General features: G+C 44.8%; 1 protein-coding gene across 1 annotated transcript in view; it reads left to right on the top strand.

Moving 5' to 3' along the window:
- Positions 1-7,713: 7,713 nt before the first annotated feature.
- The window catches only part of LOC144167369 (uncharacterized), a 57,359-nt gene continuing 41,574 nt past the window's right edge, over positions 7,714-23,498 (top strand). The window contains exon 1 of the mRNA XM_077696654.1: positions 7,714-7,853. Coding sequence (XP_077552780.1) covers positions 7,734-7,853 — 120 coding nt within the window. The 5' untranslated portion in view covers positions 7,714-7,733. The remainder of the gene's footprint in view (positions 7,854-23,498) is intronic.

Here is a 23,498-nt window from a genome sequence, read left to right as displayed (position 1 = left end):
CCCGCACAGGGCACGACCAGTGACGCGAATGATTTCCCGCCGAGGGATGATACGGTTATCGCTTAGCTAAACGTGTTTCTGCTGCTCACGCTCCGGTCGGGCTGAGCGGACCGCTGGCACCGAGCGCACTGTCAAAAACATACAGCTAAAACTCATGCAACTGAAGTGCACGAGTCTACTTTTTGGTGAGATACAGCAGCGAAGGCTTTCATTGGTACCGGTGATATTCCGCGGCAGATCCAAAACACATGCGGCAAGCGTTGTCGGCTCGCTCGGCCAGAGGCGATGCGTCGACTAAGAAAAAAGAGGGTTGGGAGGGTAAAGGGTTGGTTCGAAGCGCCCTCACTTTGTCAAGAATCTGCTGTATTGTTTCCTTGTTGGGTGCGCAGGCCGTATGAAAGTGCGCGTTCGCCGCTCCTCCAGTCCGGCCGTGCCGCTCATTGGCATTCGGGAGCAGTAAGCCCACGGTCAAACCGCTCTCATCCTCGCGGTATACCACAATGCAACACCTCGCTTCCACGGGCGCCCACGGGCGGTGCTGCATGTGCCGGCGGCCACGCGCTCGCAGTGTCGCGTTTCAATCCGTGAGCAATGTACATGTGTATCTGCCTATTAACAATACAGGACCTGTACTCTGGGAAAATGCCCTAATCAGAAAAAAACCGAAGCCAAATCCCTGGTTAGGCGACGATGATGGGTTATGCTGCAATAGATATTGAATTTTGTTTCCACCATACACGCAATCGTACAATAGTGAAGGCCTCCGTACTGACCACAAAAGTGTTAAATACACTCAACCCTCGTTAATATAAGTAAAACGGAGCCTTATCTATTTCGTTACATCCATGATTTTGTTATAGTAATTATAATTGTTTACGCAATGTATGATCAGTTGGGTGAACAGCTATAAGCATGCGAAGGAAACCCCCTCGCAGCCGACTGTAGTGCTACGCGACCACGCATTCCACAGAAACTGAACAGAAGACAAACCTTTCGCTTGCTCAATACGGACACTGCCTACTTTATTGACCGCTAAACGTAGCTGAGAAAAATTCCGTGATGCTTCTTAGTTTCGAACATCGCAAGCCAAAGATTTTCTTGTCAGCGTTGGCCACCGCGTTGATGCAGTTTTCGCCGTCGCCATGAGTGCGAAGAAATGGCGTGGAAGGTCAGCCGCATCGAATGCCTGCGACCACCATGGCACGTCGAAAGCGTTTGCATTAGGGTTCCTGTATATCGTGTAGCGCAAGAGTTGCGCGTCTGATTGCCACATGCCACGGATTCCAGTTCGACAGGAAAGGCCGCTTTCACTGCTACGCCCAAGGCACCGTATTCAGTTAGTTCTGCTCAACTGAGCATCCGCGGTTGTGGAATCGGCGGCAGCGGCGGCGGCTCAGCTGATAAGCAGCTCAGTGGCCGCTCCTGGCCACTTCTCCTTGCCGCTGCCGCTGGCGCGGCAGCCTGCATACAAGGAGGGTGTCTTTCCCGCAGGACCTGGAACTCAAGATGGCGGATGAACGCGCAACTCTTGTCCCCTAGGGGAGCTACATGCAGGTACTCTAGTTTGCATGGTAACAAGCAATCAGTAACAAGCAATCAGCAATCAGTAACAAGCAGTCCTACTTATGAAACTTTTTCGTCTTTGCTGGAAAATCACCTGCGCACATCGATGTAATGCATAGTAGCTTCGACTTATACGGCATCATGTTGTGTTTTTTTTCTTTTTATTTGCTTTTTTGTTTTGTTTTTGGTATCTCAGACGCTGTTTGCAGCTGCATGATTGTTGTGATGTACTAATACTGAACTGTTACACACATAGGTGCACAAACCGATACTGTCTTCTTTAAATTTTGTATAATGTTGTACGCGTAAATGCTGTAGGTTTGTACTATAGTAAATGTTGTATTATTTTGCCCTTCCTGCAATATTCCCTGATGGGATTGGCAGTAGGAATAAATAAATAAATAAATAATTCCGCGCATTTCATCGCTCTTCCCCCTTGCTGAGCAATAATTGCTGGCTTGCTCGGCAGCGCGGGGTGAACCTGCGCAAGACAGCGAGGTGAACAAAGGAGTTTAAAAACAGCCACGCATAAGTTTTGAACTCAGCGGAATAGTTCACGCACCGTGGTCGGTTGTTTTAGCGGGAGGGGGGGGTATACCAATTTATTTATTTATTTATTTATTTATTTATTTATTTATTTATTTATTTATTTATTTATTTATTTATTTATTTATTTATTTATTTATTTATTTATTTATTTATTTATTTATTTATTTATTTATTTATTTATTTATTTATTTATTTATTTATTTATTTCATAATACTGTCAGTCCCGTTGTGGGATTATTACAGGAGTGGAGTCAGATTGTAACAACAAACAATATACAGGATAAAGATACATGTTGCAAGTACTTGGAATTTCAATCATATATCACGTACGTAGGGTAAAATTCGGCGCAGGGAAAGGCAAAGAATCGTTGTGAATATAAACATTGGTTCAATTTCCGGGGCAAATGACAACCATAACGAAAACAAATACAAACAGTAATTGCAGAGACAGAGTTAAAATTTGTGACATCGTCAACTCAAGAAATCACGGCTACATAAAAGTCTGCACGGATTCACTCGCTCGAATAACAAATCTGTCAACTTTCGCCTGTCTTAACACAGTGTGGTGCAGAGCATTCCAGTCGCGTATGGCTCATGGAAAAAAAGAGTGGCCAAAAACATTGTACTTGAAAGGATACTCATCAAGTACGTGGCAAAGCTTGTTTCGTGTTTGGCGCTTACAGTTAGCCTTAACATAACTAGCCGGATTTATTTTCAAAGAGTTGTGTAGCACCAGATACAAAAATCTCAGACTATGAAGCTTGGCGCGGCTCGCCAGGGTGGGCAGATCCGCTCTTTTCAAAAGAGCAGCAGGTGAATCGGTACGCCTATGACGAGTATAGCTAAAACGAACTGCCTTACGTTGTACTCTTTGAAGAGCGCCTACATGTTTGTTTGGGAAAGGGAACCAGGCCACATTAGTATATTCGAGGATTGGGCGGATAAGCATGGTATACGCTAGAAGTTTTGTTTCGGGTGTCGTATGAGGAAGGGTTCGCTTAAGAAAAAATACCTTTCTGGGAGCCTTCTTTGTAATATGTTCGACATGCGTAGTCCAATTTAGGTAGGATGATATCAAGATGGCCAGATATTTGCAGGCAGCGACGTTGCGAAGTGGTACACTTCCCAGCCAATACGAAAAATTTGCCTTGGTTTAGGTTTAGACTTTCTGAGCGACCCATATAATTTTAAATGATCCTGGTAGCTCCTGGTCTGCGAACAATCTCATTTTTACTTCCGGTGCGTCAGCGACGTCATTAATAAAAAGAAGAAGCAACATGAGGGCTAAAATAGAACCCTGGGGCACTCCTGATAATACCGGAAGTTTCAGACACATGTGCACCATATTCAACAAATTGGTAGCGGTCGGGCAAATACCTGTCCATCCACTTCTTCACAGGTCCGTTGCCCAGTGTACTGGTAAGCTTTTGGATCAGTTTGGTATTGGAAACGCGGTCAAAAGCTTTTGACATATCTAGAAAGATTACGTCAACCTGCGAATTGATCGTTAATGCCCCTGGCAAGGTCATGCAAGGTATCAACCAGTTGTGTGAGAGTTAGGCCGCGACCAAAAGCGTGTTGATTGTAACGGGAAATTGCATTTTCTTCCACATATTGGTTAAGGGAATTTAGAATAATATGCTCAAGAAATTTGCAGGAAGTACACGTAATAGATATTGGTCTATAATTAGATGGACAAGATGATTCACGACTTTTGTATAGGGAAAGAATTTTTGCAATTTTCTATTCCGATGGAACCTGGCAATCTTTAGGCGATTTGCAAAATTTAAGAAAAAGATAAGTACACACTGGATCAGCGTAAAGGTTTAAAAATGCGTTGGGAATCCCATCCGGTCCACTACCTTTTTTTTCATCGGTGTTCAATAAAACTGATACCAAACCCGGCTCAGATAATTGAGGCAAGCGTAAAGTACTAAAGTTTTTATTCTGAAACAGAAGTGGCGTTTTTCTACCATTGTCAGCTGTGAAGACAGACTGGAAATAAGTTGTTTATAAGTTAGCTTTCATTATTTCTTCCTCCGTTGAAACGACAGGAGAGGGGTTGTTTTTTGAACCAAGATATTGCAAGAACATCTTCCGCGACTCTATTATGAACTTATTTAGCGATATGCTGCAGACGTTCCTTGAAACCCATAGACTGAGCTTGATTTGTTAGATTTTCTGAGTGTTTTTATTTTTCGCTTAATCTGAATAATTCACGTGTGATCTAAGGGTTGTGTTTTTTTGTTACTCTTGCAACTTGTGGAACAAAATTGGTAATACAATAAGCAGTTATAGCTTTGAATTTAGCCCATATCTCGTCAATCGCCAAGGACCCATCAGCGCACATATCGAAGAAGTCGGGGTATACATGCTCTACATACGTCATACCTGCAGCGTCATCGGCCTTGTGAAACGCCGGGACATACTTAACCGGCCCTCTCATGCGAGCGGAGCATGGTGCAGATACGCAGCATGAAACCACTTTGTGATCATATAACCCCTCCAGGGTTTCTCTTAAGATTTTGTTTGATGAGAAATGATCAATAATACCCGTGCCACACGTACACAAAAAATGGCATTAAGTACTGAAGGCCTTAAGATGCCAAATGACATTAACTGGTCGGGCCGTGCTACACGCGAAACCGCAAAGGCATTAAATGTGTTAGGCATGATGGTGATCATGACTAAAAAGAGGAATTCACTTATATTTTAGAAGTATTTAACGTAGAGAAAAACATCTTACAAGGGTTACAAATGTTTTTTTGTGAAAAGAAAACGTTATGAGAAACAGTGTTTTCTTAAAAATGGTGTGAGCCATTTATAAAAGTGACTTCATCGGCTGCCATCGTCTGCCAGTGGTAGCCAAATCCGAAAAATTTAGCATGACGGGTGACACGATGTTTTGTTTTTTGCCGCTGTTTTAGTGAATTTCGTCTTCTTCAAAACTCCGCCACTAAGGATGCACAAAAAACCGCCTTATTTCGAAGTTAAGCTACGTTTTCGCGTCAACACTTTGTGGCTGAGAGTTTCATTGGTTTCATTTGGTGCTCATCACGTTCGAGCGTAGGCAGATTTAAGGTGTTCGTGAAGGTAAATGAGTTGTGTGGAACTCCCTAAACCAAAATGGCGTTAGAGCGAATGGCATTAGATTTTTGCATGTAGCAGCGAATTAATGGCATTAAAAGTTAAGGCATTAAGCACCTAATGTCATTTTTCGTGTACGTGTGGCACGGGTATAACAAAGATGAGATCTAGTAAAGAACTAGATACCTGTTGTTCACGGGTTGGCGTGGCAACAAGTTGCGTGAGATTAAATGACAATAGGTAATCGCCTGAGAAAGTCATTCATAGCAGCTCCTGGACTCAGACGCTCCCAGTTTACATCGGGCAGATTGAAGCCCTAAGCCATGATTACTGCTCCACCGGTCACATGGTTGTGCATGTCGTCATATAAAGATTCCAGATATGCCGCTTGCGCATGCGGGGATCTGTATACCGCATTAATGGATACAGTGACACGACTTAGGGAGACCTAACACCAGACCGCTTCGACGTCCGGAACATCTGGCATGACTGTAAAGCTTATGCCTTGTCGTAAGACAATGGCAACGTCCTAACCTCTGTGCTGTCTATCTTTCCGAACAATCACGTAGTTTGGCGGAACAAATTCGCGGTCCAATATTTCTTTATGCAACCACGTTTCTGTGGCAGTGACGATGTCTGGCGGATTGGCGATCAAAATGGCCTCAAACTGGTAGGCTTTGTTCACAAGTCTTCGCGCATTAACGTTAAGCACCGTTAGTGGCGTCGGCCTCCGGTGACCTGGCCTTCCGTAAGCGGACGATTTTTGTTTTTTGCCAGAGCAACAAGATCAGCGCGGTTATTGTCCCAGCCGTAGAGTTTCCAATAATGCTCACTTTATCATAATTCATGAACCAGCATCACCTTTTCACCTTTGTCTCGATTTTCTTTTTTTCGATCTCAGAGTTTCTTTTAACGTCTCGCATGGTACGAGAGACGTCGTCACTTATTGAGTAACCGGGACCTTTCAGTTTAGAGCAGTTTTTGAATATTTTAGTTTTTTCCTGGTAATTCGACAATTTCGAGATAATAGGCCTGATCTCATTAACATCTTCATTAGACTGTTTTCCTAGGCTGTGAATTTTTTCTATAACCCCGGTATTTACATTTAGTATACCTTCAAACATTTCCTTCGATATTACACTTACCCCACCAATGTTTCTGGCGACTCGTTGGGCTACTCCTGTACGCCATAAATGATGAGGTTAGACCTACGGCTCCTGTTTCACAGCTGGTCAAGTTATTTTGTAACAGCTTGAAGGTTGTCCTCTAGCACAGCTATTTTTTCACGCAGTCTGAAACCTGTTTTTTAAATCCGCTAGTATTTTCTAGTTTCTTATCTATCGCGCTGAGCCTTTGGTTGGTTTGTGCTTCTGCATTTTTCATTTCTAGAATATCGGCAGCGATATCGCTAACTTGCTTGAAGAGCCTATATCCATTTGCAGGTCCTTATGTCCATTTGCAGGTGAATTTTAGTTCTTTAACAAGGTTTGTTTCAAATGCACGGTGTTCTATGGATATTTCAAGAGGTATTTTATTTACTCCGTTATGTCTAATATTTCGTTATACCCCGTCATCTTATAACGAGTTTTGAGCCTATTCTGAAATTTTGCGAACATTCTAGAGCAGGTGTCGCATGTTAAGAAAGTGGGAGCGCATGATTCTTGTGTGTGTGTTAGTATTGTAGATCCGAGTATGGCAATCCTATCGCCACGAAAAGGCTGTATAAAAGGGCGGGTTCTTGACTGGACATGAATTGAAAAGATCCAAACTTGTTTTCAAAGCAACAATTACTAAATGCACCACACATTCTCATCCAATAGTCGTTTACTTTACCCCTCGAATTGAGAGTGGCAACTGTCGCATTGAGCTTAAATGCGTGACTCATGAAACAACTAACCTCTGGAGTAACTACGGTGCACAAATAAGATTGTGAAATACGAGATCCTATTCGTTTGGCCTCGAGTTAATGCTAAAAACATCTGAACTAATACAGAATGATTTATGTAGCCAAGACTTAAATATGAATGACTACAATGTCTCCGATATGGCCACACATATAAAATAAACAGCAATAGTTTTGTAATAATAGAGGTTTTCAGTTCTCTTTCTATTCTGAGCATTTTGATTGGTTACAATTTTTTGCGATGTCTCAATGTAGTAAGTACGGCCACTGTAGGCCTCTGTAGAGCATAGGCAATCGTATGTGGAACCTCCTCAAGCCAGTTTTTCATTTTGCTGTCCTGATGACAGAATATGTTTCCTTTTTAACCCCTTAAACTTTTAACTGCAGCAATTTTTAAAGTTCACAGCCTTTCTAACAAGTGCTTCAGTTGAAGCCATATTTCTCACCGTATTTTGGTAATTTTTGGCTTGGAGTGTGCGACAGCCAAGCGCACTTTTGCACAACCAAGGCCGCCATTTGAAAAAAAAGGTCACCAAATATTTATAGCCCGTGTGAGTGCACCTAAAACCAGCGATATTGTCACTACGTCGCTTGCCTCTAAAGGCCCGCTAAGTGCGAAGTCTTTAGAAACATGCGCCGAGCTTCGAATGCAATTTTCCGCATTAACAAATACGTGATAAAGCTTGCTGTTTGTATAACCGCATTTTGCTTCGCCGTCGTGCTACCAGGTGACATCTACCACGTCGGAAAGGTGCGTCAACGAAATTAACTAAAAATTACTCCTAAAAATGCCTTAGCTACTACTCGTAAGGAAGAATAATATCTGGTGATGAAATTTCCCACCTACTCAAAATATTCTTAGCACTTATTGTTGCTTTTTTGTGCTTGCAATGAAACTCTTTAGATATGAACACAATAACCCAATACCTGCTAACAATTAGCCTTTCCAGTTTTGTGCTAAATCTTGCCACGAAGTTTATATGGTCATTACAGCCGTGCAGGCAGTTTACCTTTCAAGTGATTTATTTGAAATTTATATTTCCATGGAAAGCGTATAGACTGTGACCTGCAGTTTACGCCGCTTCTCGAACGACTAATTGGGCTAATTTTCTTTGGATTTAATGTCTTGATGGGTAAAGTCACTAACATAAAATCTGGCAAAAAATTTCTTTGCCGTTCATTTCGACTCCTACCACCGTATTCAGAAAACACACTTGAGCTATGCCCAAGAAAGCCTTTCGTTAATGTCCCAAAAATACCAGTATAAGAAAAGGCCACAGCGCGCTTCAGCAACCTTCCTTATTGCGCCCTTACCAAAAGTTGCCTTTTCGGAGCACACCAAACTCCTGCCACCGCGGCTAGCGCGCGACGCTCCAATCCGCGGATGCCGTGTGGGTGGGGCTTGACTTTTGCACGAATAGGGGAGGACGCTCCCGCGGGACCCGCTTCGAAACACTCGGATCAGCCGGCTCTATGGGTGGCCGGTCCCTGCAAAGAACTTTAGACTTCAAAACCGCTGCCGATATTTGGTCGCGGCTAGCCCTACGGCCGCGCATGACCCTGAATTGAGTAAATTTTCACCACGATATCATCCCCCTTCTCACATGTGCAACTTGGTTTGCCCGATTAGTATCATTCTAGCAAGGGGCGACAAACTCTAGCAGCACCTGCCGGCGCCATTTTGTAGACAGTGGCCGCATCGCGCGATAGCCGTGGGGGGGGGGGGATGGAGTAGGGGGGCACAGCCTTTTACGAGTGGAAGGCGTGTGCTTAGATCTGTTTTTATTGGAGAAAACGCTTCGTTTTTTACTGTTGAATCCCCGTGTGGGGTGTGTGCTGTCAACATCTCAATCATCATCATCATTGTGTACATAATCGTGTGATTAAAGCGGGACCCCTGTTTTGTTCAGCCATGACACCTAACCTTGCTGCCTGTCTGCTCTTGCCCTAACATTTGGTGCCGAAAACTGGGAAGAAGATCAGGGACTGACGGGGACTGACGGGGACTATTGGCTTTGGGAAAGTCAGACACCGAACCATTCACCGCTGATTCACCCTGAGCCACCGGTCACCATGGCTGACAGCGACCGCATACCGACGACCGACTCCCTCGAAGGCACCGACGCCAAAACTTGCGTTCCTACCGCCGGCCTCGAGGGACTTGTGACTAATAAGACTCGACCGACACCAGGTGTGGCCATCCCCGGTGCACCAACAAAAACTGACCGCAACTCGCCCACCGACGCAGACAAGCCACGTCCCGACCAATCCACCATGCTAGGCACCAAGAGTGCCGATACCGAAGAGCAAGCTAGGCCCGTGCAGAATTCATAGCTACTCTTACCGATATTTACCAAATCACTACTCCGCTACCAGCTGTCGGGAAACTCAAAATGTGCCTCGAAAACCTCTAACGTAAACGGAAAACGCTAAGAAAATTGGATTCGGACATCATAGATCTAGTCGATGACCAACTTTAGGAGGAAGTAGAGGAGGCTGAATTATACACCGAGAGCTTTCACTGCGCCAAAGCCCGGCTTACTCATTACATAACTTGCCTAAAGAAAGGCGTGCTGCCCGAGGTAAAACGAATTACGCTACAATACCGAATCGCCAAACTTGACTATCGTCCTACCAATTCACAGACAAGAGATTAGGACGTAATTTGCACCGACACCACGAGTGCATTTATGTACCAGCCGACGCAACACGTGGCTTCTACAAGGGACAGCAAGAACTTGGTATTGATAGCGGACCTTCGGGACACGCCAGCGGCTCCTGCCGAACTGGAGATAGCACGAGCTCACGAATAAACACATATTAAGCAGCTAGCACGTGCGATGGAGTACAACGTCGTTGCGGACTACATGAAGAGTGAAGCCTTGCAGGAGGTTCTTGAAACCCTACCCGCGAGTGCGTGCAATTACCCGCCAGCACTTCAATCGTTCCACGGATGTGTTCTTGATACCGTATGCCTAGAAACCTATGAGGTCATTGCAGCATGTAAGCAAGGCTCGTCTCCGAGAAAACGTCGTCAGCCCGAACGTTTCCTGCGGTTGAACTTTGTGAACACCGTAGCCGCATGGAAAACGTTTTCCAAGAGCAAAACACAGACGGGGAAACATTTAAACCACCGATATGAACGCCGCGTTCCCCTGAAGATCTGCATAAGAGGGTTCAAGATTAAGGGCAACTGTCGGAATGCCGCATTTCCATATCTTAAAGACTGGAACTGTCGGTGTCGAACGCATAAGACGTGCAGTCTTGTTATGTGAATACCAAGCTGCAAGGAAGCTGCAGCGAAGGTTGAGGCACCGATGGAGGAAGGTTGAGGCAGCTTCTCAAGCTGCAACGAACGTTGAGGCACCGATGGAGGAAAAAGGGTACAAGTCCAGGGAATTTCATATGACCGGTACCGACTTGGACAAGTACAACAAAAGGTTATGACCGCCGAATATTGCCCTTCGAATCGTTATATCGCAGTCGGGAGTAAAGGGACTAAAAGAACTAAGAAGCCTTTCGAGCCGACAAGATTCAGCTACCTTTGGGGACGGCCAGCATTCATCGGAGTTAGCCGTGCCTAAGACCCCAGAAGCATTTTCTGCTTCCAATGACCGAGCCAGAATACTCGCGAACTTTCTACTACTCTGCGAACCTTCCGGGCGGACTGCGAAGCGGGCTGCGAAGGCTGGGAGTCTACCAGCAAAAAGGTCGCGAAAATTCATTTCTCCACCGCAAACTGGCAGTGCTAGGAGCCGGGGCTTTCGTTCAAGTCTTTGGGCAAGCTGTGGGATTCGCTTGGGGGGCATTGTTCTGTCAAGGTCTTGCTATATATAGTACGGGCTCGCACAATAGCCTCTAACGCTGAAGCATTATAGAGGCGCAGTGCCAGCAGAAAAGTTTCGGACTGTCAGCAAGATTGCCATCAATGCGCGATTTTCCCGTAACCGTTTGTGGCAGGCACATATTGCGGCTGCGGGAGTGTGTTTAATCCCCCGTGTGGGGTGGGGGGTGTCAACATCTCATTCATCATCATCATCATGTACATAATCGTGGGAACTAAAGCTGGGAACCCCGTTCCGTTCAGCCGTGACAACGAACCTAGCTGCATCTCTCCTCTGCCCTAACATTTACTGCTTTATCAATTTTTCACGAACAATGCTTAAGCTTTTGGAGAAAAGGGCACTTAAAATTAGTCAGGAGCCACCTTAAGGACGCTTAATTTCAGTGCCGATAAGTTCACGAAAAGGCACACTTTCAGCATAAATTCAGTTCTTGAAACTCGTTAAAGGAGCCATGAAGACAAAATACAAGTTGTGTTATTCGAGAGATTTCGTGTTTTGTAGTGCCCCCAGCGCTTGTTCGAATGCAAACGCTGCTTTATTCACTGAGAAATTAATCAATTTATGTTAAAATTTCGATTTTCCCGCTAAATCGTGTGTTTTCGTAGCTGCAATGACATCACAGACCGCTCTGCAGCCTAGGATCCCTTGATTCGCGCGTCCGCCATACAGGGCAGAGACACGTACACGCTGGGGCCGCCATTTTGGATCGCTCGCTCGCCGCCGAAGCAAGTCATTGTATCAAAATCGCGCTAAAAGTATCGCCGCAACGCGGTTAACTGGCAAAGTTTGAATCAACTGATCTGTTTCGCGTTGCTGGGTCGCGTGCGAAACGAAACGAACAACGCGCTGAGCACGTTGACCCAATCGCAGCGGCACGGGACCGTTCAAAGGGTGTCTCCACCCTGTACGGCAGAGTTGGTACCGAGCTATTCGCGGGTTTGTTCACGTTACTCAACCCAGATAGCGCCACCATACCATGGCGTGTCGTTTTCTGCCTTTTTTTTTTTTGTTCCGCGAGAAAATCGTTTCGTGAAACATACTGCTCGCTCGACAAATATGTTCACGTAAGACACCGTCGCGTCAATCCATCGGCCAGTGTCGTCTGAGACAACCCCAAAGCCCCGCAGTCCTGTGCAGCTAAACAAGAATAGTGCGCGCAGTACTAACAGCAGCGGTACGCAGCGGTACTTCTATGTTTACATGTGCTTTCGTAACTTACACTTACCACCATTCTTACGGCTTTAAAAAGAATGTGCCCTAAAGTTAAGGCAAATAGCTCGTTTGGCCGGCTTATACTCTGCCTAATTTTTGTTTGGTTTTGCCGCCCTCCGCCAATCGCAGAGCTGTCTCGTGTGACATCATAGGTTATGTTGCGGGAAATGAGCTAGTGGGTCGCAAGGCCATTTCCTTTTTTCCTAATTATGTGGCTTATTCCACCGAAGTTTACGTTAAAAGTGGTGTCAGTATGATTCTAACGAGGCAATCTTTTGAATGAACCAAACTTGTGTTTTTCTCTTCATAGCTCCTTTAAGGCAGTAAAATCTGTCCGGAGGGAAAAGTGATACTTAAGGTTGGTTTGTGGACACGGGGTTAAAGCAGTCTGGAATGGGGTATCGGGCGGCCAGGCTTTTTAAAATACTTTATTTATCGATCGACCAGATTTAGGGGAAATCCCCAAGGTGGAGTAAGTTTCTGGGAAGGAAAGTGTGACATCCATCTGCATTCAGGTGGATATCAAACTTTCCTTCGCACTTTAATTTATCCTAGCATCATAGAGCTGACTTTCTATATGTGGGCAGAATGAACGGTTCACGCAGGAAGTGCTGTCGCAAAAATATTATTTCTCGTTGCCGAGCACCTCCTCGACGAATTATAAACCAATGCATGGACACAGTCGGGCAGGAGACACGGCGCAGCATAAGTCGCTGAAAAGCACATGCTGACAAATTAGCACAGCTTGATCATGTTGCTGCGCGCTGGGCAACACATATTTCGAAAGTGTTGGAGCTGCTACATTTTCTTACCTAGGCCTGAAGAGTGATGTTGTTGTAAAGGTTAATTCTGGCGACATGGCAGGAGGCTGGCTCTACGCAGTTGAACATCAGCGACCGGAGGGTGTCCGACTTGAGCCATCCCAGCCTGTTTCCATCTCGTTTTCGTCGCCTGGCTATGTTACTGCCCAAGGTTATTCGTAAAATACACTTATTGAGACATCTTACAAACTATATTGAACACATACACAACGCGAGACAGACAAATGCAAAACAAAAATGTATTTGTAAATAGGAAAGCAAAATGCCAGAAATACCATGTTACATAAAAATAAAAGCAGAATGAAATTCCGTTATACCACATAAAACGAAACAAAACTGCGGGCCAATCCACCCTGCGGGGAGTGTTGAGAAGCGAAGCTTGATACACCACCTACAACGGGTGACCGCGGATCGGTTGCATTAATAATATGTTACACCGTACCTGTAACACGTTCTTTGTCATTTCCCTTCAGCACGCCGTACAGAACGGCCTTATGATAGGTGTGATACACACTCAGACATCGCGCTTTCACCGCAGTTAAATTATTCTTGAACATTAACTCAGTGGACGTTCCACGGATGGTAGTCCGTTGCTCGTTATCGGTGTTGCACACGTGTCCAAACTCTTCGACACGAAATGAATGCACCACTGGCCCACACACGTCCGCTACACGTGCCGCGAGGGAAGTGCACAGCACCGCGAAAGCTAGCGTGACGCTCTCACGTAAACTTCAGCGAGAACGCAGGGCGTTCTCGCTGTCTGTCTCTTTCGTCTGTCCCCGTCCCTGTCTAAACCGTGTGTCTCCCCCTTCTCTGCGTGCGCTCGTAGCACAATTCGTAAGACAACGGGCTATCGCTCCGTTTCTCTATTCTGTCCAGTTTTGATTCGTGGCCATGCCAGTAATTGTTTTTATTTGCTCGCGGAAGTTTTTTTTTTTTTTGACGCCGACAGTCGCTACAGAACTCTTGGCTGGTAGAAGTACAAAGCTTCGCTTTAAAAAAATCATTGCCAAAGGGTGGTAAGGGCATACCTTGATACATGTGTGCAACTTTTTTAATCATCTGAGCCTCATAAAGCTCGCACACCATGGTAGGACGGTTTGTGGAACGGGAATGGTTCCTTTGAGGCACGGAAAACAGCCACAACTGCCATCGTGAAGAGGCAAATAGGATCCAGTGCAATTTTATCACGACAAATAATGTCGTACCAGATGCGACCATTTATACAGTCACAATTTTGCTGAATGTGCACTTCGTCACTGGGAAGATATATCTCTCAGGAAAAGGTAATTTCGCAGCTCAGGTATTTCTGGTTACGTGCTTTTCCCGTAAATTAGGGTCGTTTTGCCACTTAACCGGCTGGACGTAGCAGCTAACTCGCCATGGCAGAAAAAAAAAAACAATCTGACCAGGCTGCGTCATGGCACCGTTCTTAGAGGGATCCTGCAACCCGCAAAGTACCTCAGCCTATAATCATTCTAAATCCTAAATGCTCGAAGAACGTAGTCAGCCAACACATAGAGTATTTAGATTAGGCAGTCTCAAAGTACCTCAGCCTATAATCACCGTCATATGCCCATCAAGTAGCTCAGAAAATTGCACAAAACATTTTTCTATTCTTTCCAGTTTTGGCCCTCTTTGACCGCTAGAATTACGTCATTACAGCAGTGTAGCAGCCATTGGATGGATTTACTTCAGTTGCAGCAAAGAACACATTCGATAGCCACTTTAAAGGGCCCATGAAGACAAAAGAAAAGTTTGTTTTATTCCATAGATTCCATGTTTTATAGTGCCCCCTGCGCTTGTCCGGATACAAAAGATGTTTTCTTCGCTGAGAAATTAATCAATCTACGTTACAATTTTTATTTTCCCTCTAAACCGTGTGTTTTCGTGGTCTGCAATGGCATCACCGGAACCGACCGGTCTGCAGCCTAACCCTTGATCATGCGACCGCCGTACAGGGTGGTGATGCGTATACGCTGACGCCGCCATTTTGGGACGCTCGCTCGCCGCCGCCGAAGAAAGTTATTGTATCAAAACCGCGCTAAGCTTATCGCCGCAACGTGGTTTACTGGCGAAGTTTGAATCATCTTATCGGTTTTGCGTTTCTGGGTCTCCTGGGAAACGAAAATAACAACAGCGCGTTGAGAACGTTGCCACAATTGCAGCGGCACGGGACCGTTCAAAGGGGGTCTCCACCCTGTACGGCGGCGTTGGTCTCGAGGGGCTCACGCGTTGGTTTACGTTACTGAACCTCGATGGCGCCACAATATCGTGGCTAGCCGTTTGTTTTTGGCCTGGTATATTCTGGGAGAAAATATTCGTTTCGTGAAACATATTCCTCGCTCGACAAATATGGTCAGGTAAGACACCGTTGCTTGACTCAATCGGCCAGTGTGATCTGATACAACCCCAAAGCCCGGCAGTGCTGTGCAGCTAAACCAAGCACTATGCGCGCAGTACCAACGGCAGTACGCATCAGTACTTTTATGTCTACATGTGCTTTCGTAACTTCCACTGTTTGTCCCACGATTCTTATTGCTTCAAAAAGAATGTGGCCTAAATTTAGGCACAAATAGTTCGTTCTGCATGCTTCTAAGGTCTGCCTAATTTGCGTTTGATTTTCCGGCCTCCGCCAACCACAGAGCAGGCTGGTATGACATCATTGGTTATGTTGCGGGAAATAAGGGAGTGGGTCACATGGCCATTCCCTTTTTTCCTAATTATATAGCTTATTTGAGCAACATTTACGTTAAAACTAGTGTCAGTATGATTCTAACGAGGCCATCTTTTTTATGAACCAAAGTTGTTGTTTTGTCTTCATGGCGCCTTTAAAAAGAAGGGCACAAAAGCAAAGCAGAAATGGAAGGCTTTATCTGTTGCGACGAGCTATTTACGCAGTGCCGCTTCGTGCTAGCAACAACTATAGCTTTCGCATGGCTGGGCGCGAAGGAAAGCGTGAAAGTGTTTCTAGAAAGTGTTGCACAGTGCCTTTAAGATTGGCAGCCGCGTCATTGCTCACATATTTCTGAATTTTCAGACCACTTTATATTCACTTACGTAGAAACAGGCGGTCAAACGGCGAAGGAAAAGTTCCTCTCAGAAAATGGGCAATGCTTAAACCATTACAATTTTTTTCTTCGTCTAGCGAATCGCCACGCGACACGACCGTAGGGAATAAGCAGAACTCGAGCAGGGACTAAAAGATCATTAGCAGAAATAGCGGCCGCATTTTCAACTGTTGTTTCTCCATTTATGTATGTGATCTCTCACCCGCATGACAATTCACCATATGCTCTTGAGAAGAACAATCATTCTATTTCCAGAGAAAACAGTCCTCCGACTTTGTCATTCTTCTTCCAGCCCGCTATGCTACGAATATTTGGCTCTGAACAAGTCATTTCTGTTTAATGATTTCAAATTTTTTCCGGGGCTGCGGCTAAATTTCCGCTGCCCACGTCCTTTTCGGTTACAGTGTGTCTGAAAAGAATTTGTTTTGATGAGTCTTGGCAGAAAAAAGCATTGGAAGGCATATGTGTTTACTGTGCTTTATGCGTTGCGCAAGTCTGTTCAGGTCTACAGTTTTAAACTTGGGTGCTGCTATGCCTTTTACCATCTGCGGACTGAGCTTCCAAGAGAATGAGAATGAACTTCGTATGCACTGGTGTCATCAGCTTTTGCGCGAACAGCCTGTCGGCATTAGCACAAAACCCCTCTTTTTCAAGAAAATTAAAAAGAGCGCAAAGGACGAGGACAAAGAAACACAGTAGACGGGACGCGCGCTTCTTTGGGACTGTGTTTCTTTGTCCTCGTCCTTTGCGCTCTTTTTAATTTTCTTGAAGCCATGAACCAACTCGCTCAACAATCCATTTTATTAAGTTACCCCTCTTTTTCCTGATGGCTACAGCTGAAGCGCGTTGTATGGCGAATGTGCAACCGGTATTTCTACTATGACGTTTTGTCCCACCTCGAGTTATGCTTATCCGCTAGCGCCGTGCTTTACGATGATGAGCTACAGAAAGAAACAAGGCAGCTGCACTGGTTCATGCGTAGCCCGTTCTCTCAACTACTTTCTTCCGCAGCTCGGCGAAACGGTTCTGCGCGAAGTTTGCAATGAAGTTTGCAACCTGGGAGGCAGCCTGAAGTATACGCAAGATCTGGCAAACTGGTCCCTTGGTTCGAAGACATATTGCTTATTCGTAACATAAAAACTTGGGTGTTTGATGTTCCGTCTTCCAGCGACTGAAGGACCTCCAAGCTTTGAATCTGCTATTTCCAAAAAAGGAAAACCTGCGATGGTATTTATGTGCCGAGGGTTCCTAAACTTCTCATGCAAACTGCTTTGGACGCCCGCGGCTTCGACTATTAAAAGCGAGGTACCCTCATTTTTTCATGTAGGCTGCATCTATTTCTTTACTCCGGCAACTGGAGCATTATGGGAGAATTGAGATGTTAGAATAAAAAAGAAAACCGTAGCTGATCTGCTGCCTTCTGTCTTCTCAGTGATTCCAAGAAGCGTGTCGCCACAAAATATAAATATTCCATTGTTTTTCCCGCACCGTGCAAGTAAGCTGGTATCTGCAGCTGCATCACTGGGCGATGACAAACATAATCTATGTGAAAAAAAGATCCGTAGGAAGCCAAATGTGAGAACACGATTTATCGAAGATGGACGCAAGTCTCACATTCGGGGTTGTTTCCTGCGCCTCAAGGACACCATTATCATTGACCGAAATGGGAACACGCGGGCAGGTGATCTTTGTTATCCTGATTTTGTTAAAACAATTCATGTGGTACGTCATTAAACCACCATTCTGAGTTCTTAGCAATTAATTCTGTTTCAAAGCGAATCTTTCTATGCTTCACTGATGGCGACCGTCCCGCCACAAAAACGCACAGGAGAAAAGTCATTTGTACATAATGTTTCACAAAACAATTATAATAATAAGGGAAGGCACATAACAGCCCCAAGAAAAAAAACGCTCCTAGTATTGGCATCAAATCTCGTACACTCGAGCTATGTAGCTGATGTACAGCCTATTGTGCCATATTATTTTATAGCCGCACTCCGGCATAATTCCAAACACAAGATCACAATGCTGGGCAAGACAAAAAACCCTTTTTCGCCATGCGGATCTCCCTGTTGGTATTTTCGTTATACAATTACTTAGATGTTCAACACGTTCCAAGCCATCAGGCATCGACTCTTGAAGTGTCAGACCTTAACAAACACAGAAACACTCTCAGGAAACATCTGCCGCTCCGGTTTTGATACGCACGTCACCGTCAAGCGAGGCCAGGCGTGCCGTCAAGGGGCTATGAAGGACCAGAAACATCAGTAGATAAGGCAGCACACCCTCCTTATTTTTGGTATGGAGGTACCGAATGCCAGGTAGGTGTAAAAAAAATAATAAATTAGTATTCGCTGCAAAACATCTAGAAGAAAGGACACTGGCCCCGATTGAACTTGCATCCTGTTGACTCTTTTTAGTATGTACGTCTTGCGCCTGGCCTCCAGGGTAAAAGGCTCTGTGCCGCTTTTAAGAAAAGAGGTTATCGCATACATATTTATACAAAGACTAGCTGCAGTACCTGGTATGTCCTGGTGGAGCATTAAACTAATAAGAGGAACGTGTTTAACACTTGCTGAATTATCTCTTACTTGTCATAAGTAGAAACTGTATTTGCATACAAGTGGGACCTCACACCTAGTTCCAATTACATAGGCTCCTCCCCGAGGCTTCGGTTATGGGAAACAGCGGGAAGCCGTGCTGTATACGAACTATCCAGGAAATAATTGTACAATGGTGTGCTCAAAGGACTACTTACTCATTAGAAGTATTATGTGGGTGGCGTAAATTGTACCGTAAGTCACAGTTTTATAATAAATAACATAGGCTCCTACGCGAAGCGGTTGGTTGCAGAAATTGCCAAAGATTGCAGGCGCAATGCTACTCGGTGAAAGTTAAACTCAATTTCCCTTCGAGAGCAATCGAGTAATTGAAAATTAAAAACTCCTGCTTCAATCTTTAAACGCTTTTTGTGACGAATACCGAAATTGCTTTTTGGATAATTTTAGTGGTAGCGTTTGTAAGCTATAAGAAATTGGAGACATTAGCGGGCTGAACAGTGGTTGAGAAATCCGTAAAACTAGGTAATTTCCCAAAAAACCTGATTCTCCACATTATATGGCTGTTATGAAAAAATAATATAGAGCAGGTTTAAAACATTGGTATTGGTTACCTACATAACAAACAGTTGTTGAATAACTAAACCAGCCTGTGATTAAAGAAATTCTGGAACATCTTTTTAGCTATTCTTCCTTCTGAGGTGCCTTCAGCCGTATTGAGCTCCCACATCATAAAAGCAATGCGCTCCTGAAAGTACAAGTTTCTACAGCCAGCAGTTTTTCTTGGCGTTGACATCACCTTTTAGACGTTTTCGAGCCGTCAGGGATGTAATTTTTAAAAATTACTTTTGGTTTTTTTAGCGGCGTTGCATGGCAAAGTTCTTAAAATTGGTTTCGTTATTTTCCAATATTTCTCAGCACAAACCATTCGGGTTCACCAAGGGGTGAGACCTATTTATTTATTTAAAGGTGCTTCCAAGGCCGAAGCATTATGTAGGGGAGTGGGTTTTACCATTCTCGAGCAAGTACAGATTATAGTACATACCAGGCAATTATACCAAGTGGAATAATGGCGCAAGAACACGGCAAAAAAGTTCACAAATTCTGTACACAAAATGTGAATGACTACAACAACAAGCCAAAAAGCTTTTCCACAAAAGATCAAACCAACACAACAGGAAAATTACTATCCTTTCATGGCTATTGGAGTTGCTTTCATTACTATTAACTGAACGGAAAGCAGCGATTTTCACAGTTGCTGCCGTAAGGCCGTTCCATTCAAGTGATGTTCGTGGAATGAATGAACGAACATGCTTACGAACGCGTGTGACTCATATAGATGGCAGCTACGTGGACGTCATCACTACGTGGTAATACCTAGCTTGAGGGAAAAATTAGTTTGTTGTTTAATGGGAAGATTAAATATTTTGTGAATTAAGTGAAGTCGTTTTATTTTGCGTCGGGTAACTAAGTCAGGTAGATAGACCTGCTTCGTACATTTCCACACGTGACGACCATGATCATAAAAAAGAACGTATATTTTCTCGCGCAAAGAAACACCACTACTCACCCCTGATTTTGTAGATAAATGAGTGGAATGCTCTGCCTGCTAGCGTTGTATCGCATACACAGCAATCATCTTCCCAGACTGCATTACTTGCGTTCCTTGAATGGGATGAACCATCTTAGCCATACCCACTTTTTTTGCTGCTGTATGACGTAATGTGCAGCTTTTTCAATGCGCTCGATGGTCAACACCTTGCTGTGTTTTTTCTTGCTTATTTGGGCTGACCGACTGAGTATCCTGCGCCTGTTTTCTTGTCTTGTTCTTTTCTTGTCAAAAAATTGCTGGTTTCATTGATTACTGCATGAAACCCTCCTTATGTAATACCCTCGAGGCCATTAGGGTAAATAAATAAATAGAAAAAAATAAAAAAAAATATAAAAATAAATATATAAATAAATAAATAAATAAATAAATAAATAAATAAATAAATAAATAAATAAATAAATAAATATATAGATAGATAAATAAATAAATAAATGGATCGTTAAAAATACCCAGTTTGCTCCCAAATGCAGTTTCGTCCCACTGTGTTGTTAAGGGCAAAGCCGTTAGGGAATCCTACCGGCAACATACATAAGGAAAAATCACTTCGCTATCTGAATAGGTGAGCGACAGTATCATGAATTCGGAAAAAACAAATTTCCCCTTTTTCCTCCGTCAGGGGTATAATTTCCCAAGATCCCGCCTCACTGAACCCTACGCCTTTGGAGAAATATGCTCTGGAAGTTTCAAGTCCCAATGTGCCGCCGTTTTGGCTTTCGTTGATTAATCAGTCGGTCAGCCAGTCGGTCACTTCATTTTATAGGTTTAGATGCACGTGAGACAATGCTCCGGTACTCCACTGAGATGCGAGCAGACAAGAATCGCGCCGACACCATTATTTTTCTGAATTAACTAAAATTCCCTCCTTTCATACGATGTTATGGCACTACAAACAGCGGAAGCACTGCACCTATGCGGGCCTCACACAGTTCTCAAAAACGATCAACTCTATTCCTAAGGAAAATTGCCCGCATTTCCTCGAGGGGAAGAATGTGGAAGTGCGAATGCACGAGTTGAATTTGCGCGGTTCGGTAATGTTCGCGAAAGAGAGATCACACACACACACACACACACAACTTCAAAGAAAGAAAGATGCATTTATTCACAGACACCTATTTGTGTTGTCGTTGTACTTGATTGCTAGAGCGGATCTCAGCTTTGAAATTTCGTGTCAGTACTCCTTTAAGCAGGTGCATTAGCCCTTCTCACGCCCGATTCTTGGCCAATCCCCCACGTGGGTATGTGCCATGTCAGCGGCCAGGCAGCGCGCGCCCATCTCCCCCAGTTGCCAAGGAAGACGAGGAGATTCCTGGCCAATCCCCCACGTGGGTATGTGCCATGTCAGCGGCCAGGCTGCGCGCGCCCATCTCCCCCCGTTGCCAAGGAAGACGAGGAGATTCCTGGCCAATCCCCCACGTGGGTATGTGCCATGTCAGCGGCCAGGCAGCGCGCGCCCATCTCCCCCCGTTGCCAAGGAAGACGAGGAGATTCCTGGCCAATCCCCCACGTGGGTATGTGCCATGTCAGCGGCCAGGCTGCGCGCGCCCATCTCCGCGTGCGCGGACATCGCCGGTGGACGCAGGTTCAGGGTCGCTTAAGAAGTGCATTGCACTTAAAAAAGAAACTGGTCACTTACAGCACAAAAATGTATCACAGCCAGCCCATCGTTCGGTACCTGTAATAAGAGGTTGCCTTTTCTGCACCTTTGTCACTTCGAGGACTAAATGAGCGCTGCGAATTCTCGGTGCTTTGTTTGCACATTGATAAGTGAACAACGTATTACTTGAATTGCGAAGCTCTTTGTTCCGTGTACTTGATTGCCCTCGTCATGGTAGCGCTTTTCCCACCATGTACAAATCATAACTTCGATATAAAAGCTACATTGCACAGAGTCGCCCTCACAGAAATAGACAGGTTGGTCCGTCTCCGATTTTCCTTTATTACGTGTTTCCTGTGACTTGGCAGGCCACTACGCATGGGTCGATGTTCAGGTAATTCTCAAGTTGTTGCCCCAGGTACTTGATTTGGCTGGTTTCCAAGTTGCAAAACTGCAGTTTTAAGTAGGCCAGCAGCCGTGCAAAACCCCAAGGCACTTGGACCCGTTCAATATAGTGCGTGTACGCATACTGAAGGTTTTGACATTCTTGACAGAAACACCATCCGCATATGCTAGCAGTATCACCTCAGACTAAAGTAGCTTAAATCATTGTATAGGTACGTTCCGAAAATTTTAAACATAATACCTAGATGTAAACACAAAACGGAAAGGGCTAAGGAGTAGCCATCACGCACAAAACACCGCATGCTTGTGTGGGCCCCCAGTGTCCTACCTAGTCGAAAACCTCCAATACGCGTGAGCTATACTTACCCTTATAACTGAGTGAGCCTACATTTACGTGATCGAAAGTACGAAACAATATGTTTTGCGGCATACAATAAAACGTTTATTCGAGGTTGATTAGAGCACTCCTACGCCGCCTCGAGCAGCATAACAGCACTCATGCACGCACCTGACTTTTTGTTTATTCGTAATTATGCTTCGACCCATGATGCCACATCTCTGATGCGCCCCTTTTAATTTCTCCGTTACCATTTGTGTTGTATGTGACAGTACTTTCAGAAAAAAATCTAGTCAACATTTATATAAAAAAATGGGCTGTCTGATGTGACCTATTTTAGTTTTTTGTGTTGTCGGCTTTCGGATTAATATGGTGCGCCTCGATAAAAGAATGGGGCGAAGCCGTAAGTTTGAACGCCTTGTTAAATAGGGAGGCTGAAAGGGCTTCGAGTGCACTAGCCAAGGCCTTGTTAAAACCAGCGCTTAAACCATCAGAGCCGCTGGACTTGCTGGGCACAAGTTTTAAATCACCGTTTCTACTAGAGCAAGTGCTTTTTCGTGTTCAAAAATTACTGCCCTTCCACTCTGTGCAGAAGGATGACCCGCGAAGCTGGGCGCAGTCCACGGAGGGCACCAAACAAAACACGTTTTTATATGATTCGTGATTCAGCATACTTTCCTAGCGGAATGAAACTTGGAAGGACCCTAGCTTTAGCCTCGCGTACAAACATGAAGCAGTCTGTGTCAATTCCACGTCGTAGGCATCTGACGGTCTGTGTAACACATCAACTCAATCCGCTCGACCACTCAGAGGACATCGGACAGTTCGCATTGGGCCGTCTGACGTCCAGGTTTAAGCCTTCCTCCTGAACAATGGGCATGTCATAATAGGCGCATGAAACATGCAACTTCGCGCGGAGGCCCACCACGAACTCAAAACCC

This window comes from Haemaphysalis longicornis, unplaced genomic scaffold (assembly GCF_048455015.1).
Source record: "Haemaphysalis longicornis isolate Haplotype H1 unplaced genomic scaffold, Haemaphysalis longicornis Haplotype H1 scaffold_2, whole genome shotgun sequence".
Classification (NCBI taxonomy): Eukaryota; Metazoa; Arthropoda; class Arachnida; order Ixodida; family Ixodidae; genus Haemaphysalis; species Haemaphysalis longicornis.
Note: the sequence above shows the minus strand (reverse complement) of the source record. Positions and strands in the feature narration are given on the sequence as shown.